At 53.7% G+C, this 11,034-nt stretch overlaps 1 protein-coding gene across 10 annotated transcripts in view; it reads left to right on the top strand.

Moving 5' to 3' along the window:
* NF2 (NF2, moesin-ezrin-radixin like (MERLIN) tumor suppressor) overlaps positions 1-11,034 on the top strand; it is a 49,303-nt gene that overhangs the window by 35,467 nt on the left and 2,802 nt on the right. For 3 of the 10 annotated variants that reach the window (XM_087768839.1, XM_087768845.1, XM_087768848.1), the window contains 2 exons: positions 18-148; positions 1,935-2,094. In XM_087768839.1, the coding sequence (XP_087624965.1) occupies positions 18-148; positions 1,935-2,094 (291 nt within the window). Of the gene's footprint in view, positions 1-17; positions 150-1,934; positions 2,105-3,880; positions 4,009-11,034 lie in introns of those variants that run through there. The other 7 variants (XM_087768843.1, XM_087768841.1, XM_087768844.1 and 4 more) reach the window with 7 other exon arrangements.

Genomic DNA, 11,034 nt, shown 5'->3' on the forward strand with positions numbered 1-11,034 from the left:
GTGCTCTCTCTCTTTAGCAGTCCATGAACTCAAGTACGACAGCACTGCCTACCGACCTGCCAAGCTTCAACCTCATCAGCGAGAGCCTGTCCTTTGACTTCAAAGATACGGACATGAAGAGGCTTTCAATGGAAATCGAAAAAGAGAAGTATGTGGCATGCATCCAGTCCGGGCCAGGGCTGGGATTTGTGCCTCGGTTGCAGTGGGAGGAATTGCGCCGGGGCTGAATGGGACTTTTACGTTCCAGACGAGCACCGGTGTGAGGTGGAAGAGGGAGAAGGCTTTTGAGCCCACCTTTACCAGGTCATTAGTAGCTGCTGGTTGACCATTTCTCTGGGTGGGGACCTGGTGTCACAGATGCATCCCTAGTACCTGCTTAAAGGCGAGTTTAAGCATGCTGAGCCCTGCACCGGTCAGTTCCTCTCTGTACGGTTAACCCAGCTCTTGGTTAGGCTTGGATTGTCCATGTTGGTAGAAGGAGTTAAGAGCAGTCTGGCTGCTGGTACGCTGAACTATTGCAGGCTGGCAATAGCTGTGCATTTGTAGTGTGTCCAGAGAACGTAAAGATAGCCGGAGTCTGTGCGAAGGTCCCGCGTTAGGGCTTTAACCCCTTTTTCTTGGAATCTGTGTCATGTTTATACATAAAAAGTGTGCGCAAGCAAGTTTGGATGTGATTATGAGCTTTGATCTTGTGTTTTCCTGGGGGTGTAAGTGTAGCCTTCAAAATTACAAATTTAGCAGAAATCAAAGCAGATCAGATTTTAATCTCTGTGGTAATGATGTGCTTTGTTCATTGATTGGGGAGCAGATCAAAGCTAGAAGGGCTCTGCCATAGCGCTCCGGCCAAAACTTCCTGGGGCTGGAATGAAACGCCCCTGGATCCCAGAGGGGTCGTTTGTTCTGCCTCTGCCGAGTACCCTCTCCTGTGTATGAAATAACAGAGCACTGTGCTAGAGACAGAGGTTAAAAACTTTTCCTAAAGCTAGAAGGAAAAAGATAGAAGCTGAAAATAACAGGATAATTCCTGGTTCTGTAGCCAGGTTGCTAACTAGGTCATCCCACTCTCCAAAGCAGGGAGAGCTTGTCTCTGCCAAATGCTGAAAGCAATAACATGCTTTCACTGACTTCTCCGGGACTGTTTGCGTTCGTCGGGTGCTGAGATAAACTCTGCTACAAATTTTGGCACTCCGAAAAGGTTCTTGTTAGTCTGCTGGTGCTGTGACCCGGGTCTCGGTGTTTAATCACAAGTACGAGGCTGGCATGGTGTGATTTTTCTCCAGTCAGTGTTTCATCGTGGAAGGCAGTTAGGGCCGAGTCATCAGAACGGCTGGGTTTGGGTTTTTTTTCTTTCTTTCTTTTTTTGGGAGACCTTTCTCTCTCCCAGGGATGCTGTGTGTCTAAAAGATACCTGATATTTTGGAGACAGTGCTTGCTCCCACGTGGTTTACAAGCTAAATCCCTCTAAAACGTGAGAAGTCAGTACATCAGGGTCCGTCCTTTCTGGAAGGATTCGTGCCTTTGAGTTTGTGAGCTGGGTTGGAGAGAGGGTGCAGTGAGTAGAGCAGCGCTGCTTAAACCGCTCTCTTGTAGACTGAAACTGGGTAATGTTAACCTATGTCGTGGTGCAGCTTCGCTCGGAAATGGGGAGGCTCACAAATATCACCCAGCAGCTCCAGTTTGGCTTTGGTTTTTTTTATAGTAACATAACTTACAATTTTGTTCTTGGGTCAGCTGTCTGGGTCCTCTTTCTAATAACGAACAAATCAATGCTCGGGGTAGTTTACTGTGTGCTGTAAACTAATGTTGTCAGTTCCACACACTAGAAGCGAACAAGATAAGGTTTTTCTGTTATAATTCTGTTATCGGCTGCCACGGTATCATGTCAGCACGTGGAGCTGGCCAGTACTAACCCAGGCCTCTTTTGTGTGTGCTAGGGTGGAGTACATGGAGAAGAGCAAGCACCTGCAGGAGCAGCTGAACGAGCTGAAGACAGAAATTGAGGCACTGAAGCTAAAGGAGAGAGAGACAGCTCTGGATATATTGCACAACGAGAATGCCAGCCGAGGCAACAGCAAGCACAACACTATTAAAAAGGTATCGGAGAGCTCCAGTTTGTATCTCGCCTGATGAAATCCTTTAAAAACAACAACAAAATAACCCTTCCGTTTGATTTAGCTTTTGCACAAGTTGTTATAATAAAATTATTTGATCTAGGCTTTCTTCCGTGGCTGCTTAGCTTTGAACCAGGGTGCAGAGAATTTCAGCTTCTGGTGGCTCCTGGTTTATATTGGCCACAACCAAGCCTTGGCTCTTCAGTGCTGTGTGAGGGGAAGCAAAGGTCTCGAGGCTTGAAGGTCTTGCTGAACCTTAACAAAAGCTGTACAGGGATGCTGTTAGAAGGGATCTGCTACCCTAGTGACCCCAGGAACAGCAAAGCCCTACCTGCCTATCGCAACCATTCCCTAAAGGCCTTGCAAGGAAGCAGTCCTGAGCTTGGCTGGTGAATAATAAGGGCAAAAATACTCCTGACTTACGGGCTCTCAGTAGAAAAAGCCAAAAGCCTCGTCCTCTCTTTTAGTCTGTTCTTGAGTAACCTGTAGTGCAGCTTCAAATACTAACAGCAAAATCTTTTGCTAGCAGGGTGTGTGCAAGGTGCTGTGGACCCTGGAACCACCTGCCTCTCGAAATGTCTTTGGGGTGACTACCTAGCCAAAAAGTTAGGATGGCTGGGTCTGCTAACCCGGCGGTCACACCTGAAAGGTCACAACCAAGCCCATTCTTTATTTTTACATCCAGTCCTTTTCCTTTTGCTTAGTAGCTCTGCTGTTCTCCCAGCTGGGCTCAGTGTAACGAGGGGCTGGGGGCACATCCATAGTTGGTACGGTGGGATGTAGCGGTCAGCCCCACTCACCTGCAAAGGCTTTTAGCCTGCAAAGGCTTTTACCCAGCTGGGTTTTTGCTAGCAGCTGTCCTTGTGAGGGATTCAGAAATCTGTATGGCATGGGATGCAGGTTGTGGTAACAACTCCAGGTTTTAAAAACAAATCCTTATCTCTTTACTACCCCCAGCTGAGAGTTGTGTCTGAAAGGATTTGAAAATATCAGTTCATGCTGACTTCTGTGGCTGGGAGTTTATGATCACGGAACTGGGGCAGGAAAATGAATCTAGCGTGTCTCCCTTCCCAGTTTCCCCGTGCTAGCCCTGAGCTATTCAGGTTCCTGTCCCTCCAGAGCGGAGAACATAAAAAATCTTCACAGACCCTTTTGTCATCGTAGAATCTGAAGACATTTCTGCTCCCAGTAGCTTTTGCTGGGTTTTGTCTCCGTGCTCAGAGTCCTCAGTTTAAACAGAAAATGCTAAATTTTCACTTCTAACAGAGACGAGTTCATAGAGAGCCGATGGTCCCATTTGTCTCATTTGAAGAAGGTGGCTGGGCAATCATTTCGATGTCTGTCAGGGCTAATCGCTGTAATTGGGACTGTGCGGTCAGTCTTCGTTCCTTTGAAGCTGGAGCCTTGTCCTGTCCCTTCCCTTCAGGAGGGGACTGAGGCTGCCGGGCTCCTGCATCTCAGGCTTTTAAATAATAGTCTATTAGTGGAGCACATCAGAAGAAAATTATAGACTGCTTTTGTTCATGCCACCAGGAGGTCAGGAGGGCTTTTGTCTTTGCAGTTGTGATGGAAAGGAACATGCAAGATGCTGGAAATGGGATAGCAGTTTAGCAACACTTAAATAATACCAACCCTCTGCCCCACCTGGAAGCCGCTGATCACTTCAGCGCTCTGGGCAAACTGTACAGACTGCACGAATGACCTGACATTACTCGTATCACAGAGGATTATTTTTTTTTGTTGTTGTTCATTTTATTTTGCTGGTTTAGCCTCAAGCCCAGGGCAGAAGACCTATCTGCATTTGAGACTTCAAAGTAGGTTATTCCAAGGTACTCTGCGTGGGGTGATGGGATCACCGGCTGTAATACTAACCCGTGCATGAGCTTGCCTGCGATATGCACCGCTCTAGCCAGCTCCCATTGCTGCCACCCCTACAACGCTCCTTACGCACCGCAGCGGGGTGTGGCGCCGGTGAGACCAGGCTCGCCGCGGCGCAGCACCCTGCCTGTCCCCGCAGTGGACCCGTGCAGCATGTCGCAGGCAGCCGCCCTGCCCGGCTCTTGCTCCCTCGGTGGCGTTCACGGCCTCTCTGCACTCGTTTTTGCACCTGATCCTCCATGCTGGGAAGTGTCTTTCTTGGCAGAAGTTGAGTTGGCAACATCAGTGGGGGAGTGCAGGCATAGGTGCTTAAATATTTAAACATGCCTGTTTTTGCTGTGCTGCTGGTGGCTGGGAATCTATTGGAGGTGCAGGGTGGCCTTTGAAGGTTTCTTTAATGAAGTAAACCAGGACCTTCCCACTCGTTTGCTGCAGAAAGAAATTCAGGATTTAAAAAAACAAACAAACAGACCCGACCAACTCTTTGCTGCCAAAACTGTCATAACAGGCTAAAAATGCACACCTCCATCTTGGAGCGGAGCAGCACGCGGACGCATTATCAGCTTCCGCCTGTTTGAGAAGTATCGCGGGGACGTAAAGCAGATGGTTGAGGACAGCCGGCGTCTGCAGGTAGCTCTTGGGCAAGGCTGGGGGTGGTCCACGGAGACTGTGCTGGAGGTAGCCGTGTTGGTCACCGTCGCGCCCAGGGACACCGGCTGTCAGAGCTGCTCTCCTTCCTGCCTGCGATGCCTCTGCCTGTCCCCTGCCTCCTTCCGCGCGCCGGTGCCTCCTGCTCTGTTAACGCCATGTCTCTTCTTTCTGGAGCCTGCTTTCCTCTGAGGATTTGCCCTCGATCTGCGGGCTGTGTGTGTGCAGAGCATTGACTCCCTCCTTCGGGAGGATTAGTTTGGGGAAGCTTTTTTGCTCTTTCCTCAACCGTGGTTCTTGCACACCCACGGGGTTTAGCGAGTTTTGAGTGGTAGCGCTAAGGGAAGGAACAGCAAGGATGCTGCGGTGGCAGCGCTCACGAAGGCGGGTGGCAAACCTGGTGATAAACGCCTGTGGAAAAGGCTTTTGTTAAAAGTTACTCTGAGGGCTTGCACAGCCCTGCCTGCATGGCGGGCACGTACAGCCAACTGTGGAGCAATTTCTCAGCACCTCTGGAGCTCTGTAGCAGAGGCAGGAGGATGCTTTAGATGCAGACTTCTCCCTGGCCAGTACCCAGAAGTGATCAGCACAGGTTTGTGCTGTTCTTGAACGGACCAGCCCTTTCAGGGCTGCAGGCAGCGCGGTAAATGACTCCAGTTAGGGTTTTGTGCTGGCTGGCTGCTGCCAGCCACTCTCGGGGGGGCCACGGATATTCCCAGGACCAGCCACTCTCATTGTTAAGTGTTTCCTTGGGAAGAGGAAGGACGTGGCTAAAACGAAGGGTGACCCTGCAAGTCTGGGACACCTTGGGGGAGGCGTTGGATGTCTCTCTGGGGCAGGCTGGCCGTGGTTGAAACCCGCTGTCCCATCCCGACTGGCTTGAGGAACTCTGTGGCAGGTGAAATTTGGGCAAAATCCACTTGTGGCCGCAACACGAGGAGGTGAAATGATGCTCTGGCAATTTGTGGAAAGCCTAATTCAGCAGCCAGGAGAGATTTCGTGCCTGGGAGGAGCCCCCATAATTAAACCAGATGCACAGCAAGTGCTGCGGTGTGACCTCTGGGTTTTGTTGCCCGCCTTTGAAGACGCCCGCTAAGTTTTTTATGTTTAATTACGTGGTTAACATGCTAATCCTTTTTTATGAGCTCTGTGGGCACAGCAGAAGCACCTCATCTGGAAACTGATTTCCCTTCTCCGTAGCGCTCTCCGCCGTGGGCTGGCGCTGCTGACTCCAGCTGGCTCGGCTTCAGGAGGGTTTGCCGCTTAGGCTGCGGTAGAAGATGAAAAAACCCACTTCTTCCTCGCATCCTCCGGTGTAGGAAGGCTCCCAGGGCAGGCTGCTGCTCTAAAACACAATCAGGTCTTTCATTCCAGTTGCTTTCTTCTTGCACAGTCATGCTTATTTACTGTGATTTAAGCCCTTTGAAGTATCCAGGCAAGGAGCAAATCTCCATGCCTGTTCCCAGACAAGCAGCTTTGTCCTTGAGCAGCGCTCTGGTCCTTCGATGGACAGGCTTGGCCTTTCCCTGCCGCGCTCTCAGGCGGCTCTCGGCTTTCTCTTGGATGCAGCATTTCCCTGGGGCTCGAGCTGGCTCCTTGGGGCCAGCGGTCTTGGTGCCCGTGGGAATTGGTGTGGACATCGACGGTGGGGTGAGCTGTTGCTGATGGTGCTCTTGTCAGCTCCTCTCCTGGCTGATCCTGGTTGCAGTGCAGCGTTGCCCTCAACTCGGGTAATGCAGGATTTTTTTCCTATCATTGAGGCACTGGGGGTTTGGATAAACTACTTCAAATCTGCTGATTCATCACCAGTAGACTGGACTGGGCTTCCTCCGTCACTGGGCCATGAACGGTCATGTTCTACCACGTTCCTACGGACCCCTTCGGGTTTAGGCAATGAGCAGCTCCTGGCTGCCAAGCACGGAGGGGCGAGCGAGGCAGAGCAAAGTGGACTTCTGCAGGCTCGTCCTCACTGCTCTCACCTTTGAGACAAGCTGTGGTCTGTCCTCTACAGCAGAGTAAGGACACTGGTGAGTTAGTGATGGGCACTGCCATCCGAGTCTCTCGTGATGCAGATACGAAGCTGCTGTGCCACCACCGAATGTCATCAGGCTACTTAATCATCTGGACAGGCTGAAGGTTTTCTCCCCGGCTTCTCTGCCCATTTTCCAGCTGCGCCTGGCTAGCATCTTGCTAGGGGTCGCCGAGACATGTCCCTCAAGGACTTCAACAAATCTTGTGGGGTCTCTTTGTCATCTCCTGGGGACTCCCTTCCTCGCCTCGCCCCTTCTGGGAACTGCAGACTCCCCTGTGTGAAATGGGTCCGCTTTGCTTCAGCAGTTTGCTGGGGAGATGGTGGACCACGGCCATTTCAGGCAAGGAGGACGTTACTGCGCCTCTGGAGCTTCATCCTGCGGAGGGAGGGGACCAGCACAAGAAATCCTTTGGCTCTGGGAAGGGCAGGAGGGAGCCTGGGTGGCACAGGGCAGGCTGGGCTGAGCCGCACGCAGGTGCGTCCATCCTTTCCTGTGGATCCTGCGACAGCCTGGACACGGATCTTTAGTCTCATGCAGAACTGCAGCATTGCCATGGCATCGCTGTATAATCCGCTCCCACCAGGAGAGGGGAAGGCTGCATGCTGCAGTGCAGGACCGTGACCAGCGAGGGACTTCCCAGGAGAAGCAGCACTGGCATTCCCATCACCTCGGGAGCTGTGAGGGTAGAGAAAAGATGAGTGAGGATGCTGGCTTCTCGCCCCGCCTGGCACCCGCCTGGGATGCAGGCGAGAGCCGGGAGATACCCAGTGAGCTGAGCAGCTCTGGACACCTCTAGGCACACATTTTTTGAGCGTAGCAGGAGTCGGAGGCGCAACCTGCGTGGGTCTTGCCCACACATCCCCATGTGTGCGAGGCCGCGTCCACGCTAGGCTCATTTTCTTTCTGCCCTGCTTCTCCTGGGAGCTGGGAAGTGAAACTCCCTGGCAGCTAAACTGGGACACGGCAGCCTCCTTTCCTTGTTTACAAGGAGCGAAAGGAAACTAGGAAACGTCAGGCCTATCAGCTATTTTTGTGGCAGCCTTTGAAAAGTGTTTCCTTCAAATGGAGCGTCATCTCCTCTCTTTTAAACGCACTCATCAAAGCGTTGGAGGCCAGGGGAAAGTTGTGCTTGGGAGAGAATAAACGGCAGCGTGGGAGTAAGAGAGAAATGGCGAGGTGGGGATTGGAAAGGGGGTGGGGAGGGAAAAAATGGGAAGGTTTTGGTTTCAAAAGTAAAGGTGGGAATTGAAACATCCACCTGGCCGGTGGGGACTGGGGAGTGGGCAGGGGTGGAGAAGGACGTTCAGGGGAGCGGGGCGGGGGGAATAAAGAGGATTTACTGTGTGCAGCGCCGGGTGATGATTTAGCAGGGATGGTAGATCTCCCTCCCAGCCGCGGGAAGACGTCCCCGACATCGCGTGGGGTGAGGCGATGCTGCTGGGGGTGGCATGGGTCACCCTTTCCTCCAGCCTGGCCGGGCTGCAGGATAAACAAGAAAACAGCAAGGAAGTGAGAAATTTTAAACTTCTCCCCATTCCTCGGGACCCGGGAGGATGTTGATGTGATTTGCAGCCCCCTTCTCCTGCTGCGCCCCATCTCCAGCGTGTGGGGAGGCACCGGCTCCCGTGGGCTTGCTGGGCGCCCAGGTGGTTTCTCTCTATTCGGTTTGCCCTGCCAGCCGAAGTTATGTGCCTGCAGTTATTGGGTTAGCTGCTCTAAAACGTGTTTGGCTATGAGGGATTTATTGGGTTGCTTTTGTTCGTTTGTTTTTCTCAAATCAAATCAGTCCAGCAGCCCTGGGTAAAAGCAGAGCTCGGAGGAGCCCCAGTGTAGGAATGCAGGGAGCGGGACTCTTCCCTTTCTCATATCTTGATTCATTTGAGCTCTGGTCGCTTAATTGCGCTCCCTCTCTCTCGCTCTAAATTGTCTTTGATGGCTCTGGGAGTGCGTTGTGGAGCCCACCCTCCCTCCTGCAGGAAGGAGATTATCATAATACTGCTTGTAAATCAATTTTTTTTTCCCCTCTCTCCGCACTGACGAGAATGTAACTTGCTCTTAATCACTCTGCCTCGCCTGCACAGTGTTACGGTATGGATATATATATTTATTTGTCCTTGCCTGCCTGGGCAGAGGGGAGGCAGACGGCGCAAAAAGAGTTTGCGGAGGTGCTGGAGGCCACCTTAGGGCTTTCCCCTGGCAGATGGCGGAGAGGCCGGAGCAGGGCTGTGCTCTCCTCCCTGCCTGCTCTCCTCCTCCGGTGCAGAAAAGAGCAAAACTGCTTGCTCCCGGCATGAGGGAATGGGATTTCCCTGCAAAGAGCTGTCTGGGGCTCGTGCTTTTGCAATCAAAAGGGGAGGGGAGGAGAGCTCAGCCCCCTGGCTTAGGCAGCACCTCTGCGTACCCCCGCGGCGCTGGCCGGGCTGAGCCAGGCTGCCGTGGGGCTCTGCCCCGAGGACCCTCCTTGCCTCTGCCCATCTTCCTCCAGCCGATCCCTCGGGTTTTGTCATGCTGCAGCCCTGCCAAGCTCGCTGTCGAGGCCACACCACCTGCCCGCGACGGGAGCGAGGAGAGCCCTGCCTGCAATTGCTCAACAGCAAGAAAAACGAGAATAAAATAAAAGAAAAAGGGAGGGGAGGAGTTTTCCCTCCAGGCGCGGTGGAGCATGGTGGTGGAGAGTCAGTGTGCAGTCAAGAGCAATCCTAATGTCCCCTCTGTTTATTGATGTGCCTGACTGCGATCGGACGTGAGGAGGCTGGGAGCTGCTGGGCAGCCCCGTTCCTGGTGCCGGAGGTTCCCGCTGGCGGCTGCCGGAGCTGCCTTCGCTCCAGGGGTGGTGGAGGCAGAGCAGCCTGAAGTGGCTGGCCCCTTGCTGCCCAAGCCACTGCCGAGGTCTGAGCCATAACCCAGCTCCTGCTAAGGAGAAATAGGCCAACTCTGCCCCTGCCCCGCTCCTGTGCTGCTTTTCTAACACCCTCCAGGTTACTGGGGAGAAACAGCCGGAGGCTCCTGTTTGGGGAGCCTAAATGGGAAGAAATCCTCCTGCCCAGATGCCAGCACTGCCCGAGCCTCCTGGCTTTCTCAGAAACAGCCGGAGCATAACATGGGGGTGATGAGAGATGCGGGGGTGCCCTGCACGGCAGGAGCGAGGGTGGCAGCGTGGGTGCCTGCGCCGCTGCTGTTGAAATCCCTGTGGTCTTTGCCTTTCAGGTGGCAAAATCTGGCCGCTGCTGAGTGCCGCTGAGCCGCAGGGCACAGCCCTCTCTCTGCGGCACCCCATCTCATCGAGCCCCATCTTTGCTCCCGCTCCCTGTATGCCTGCAGCTGGGCTGCTCTTCCCGTGCCTCAGTTTCCCTGGTAGGTTAAAAAAAGCAACATCGAGCATCTCAGGGAGCCTTTGAAGGTCACGGATGAAAGCCCCTGGTGAAAGAGCAGGGCTGCATCTCTTCTTTCCGCTTGCGCCTGTGCTGGATGCCCTCGGAGCTCTGCCTCCGCGTGCTTCCCCCAGCGCTGCAGCAGCAGTGTTTGCTTGGGAAGGTCCAGCTTTGGGCACGGAGGCGGCTGCCCGAGCGGTGCTTTGAGGTACCCCAGGACCGTGAAAGCACGTGGGGGATTAACAGAGCTGTGTGTAGCTAAAGGCAGAGAGCAGACTCGAAATAGTCGAATCTCCTGTATAAGCCTGGGGAAAACATCTTCCCTCTCTGCCTCATCAGCGTTTGGAACTGGCTCCTTTCTTTTCTCCATCAGAGTGTGGGGTTTGCTGGGGGGGACCTGGGGGGCATCTCCCCTTGCTGTGCTTTAACAGAGCAGCGCCGTGAGCTGCTGCAGGCCGGGGAGGTGGTGGGGTGCTTGGATTCACCATCTAGCCTGCAGAAGAGAGAGCTTCAGTGGCAGGGTGTTAGGAGATGATAGCTGGCAGGTAAATGTTCCTCCCTGGGGGTGTCTGGTCTCTCAGAGGTCTCCACAGGTGAAACGGGAAAGCGAAGCTGCCCCCTCGCCCACCGCCCTTCTCTGCCGGGCGACCGCAGTCCCCGTCCTTGCACCAGGTCACTGCGGCGGGAGGCAGCAGCCCTGCTCACAGGGCAGGACCGTGCTGCACGCCGGGATGTCCGCTCCAGCTTTATTGCCAAATTCTCTGGCCTGTGACCCAGCCAGGTGTCTGCTTGGGATCACGGGCGTGATCTCTGCTGGAAGAGCCGGAACGAAGCCTACACTGGGGCTGGCAGCAGGCTGGGACTGCCCACGCTTTTTTTTTTCCCCCCCTTTCCAGCTTGAAAAAGAGGCAAAGAGCTGCCCATAGCCCACGGAGCCCCTGCCCCATCTCATCCCCCCTCCATCCAGCTCTGCAGGGGATGCTGAGGAGGAGG

Source organism: Nipponia nippon, unplaced genomic scaffold (assembly GCF_047370975.1).
Source record: "Nipponia nippon isolate SJK-2023a ecotype South Korea unplaced genomic scaffold, ASM4737097v1 scaffold_30, whole genome shotgun sequence".
In the NCBI taxonomy this organism is placed as follows: Eukaryota; Metazoa; Chordata; class Aves; order Pelecaniformes; family Threskiornithidae; genus Nipponia; species Nipponia nippon.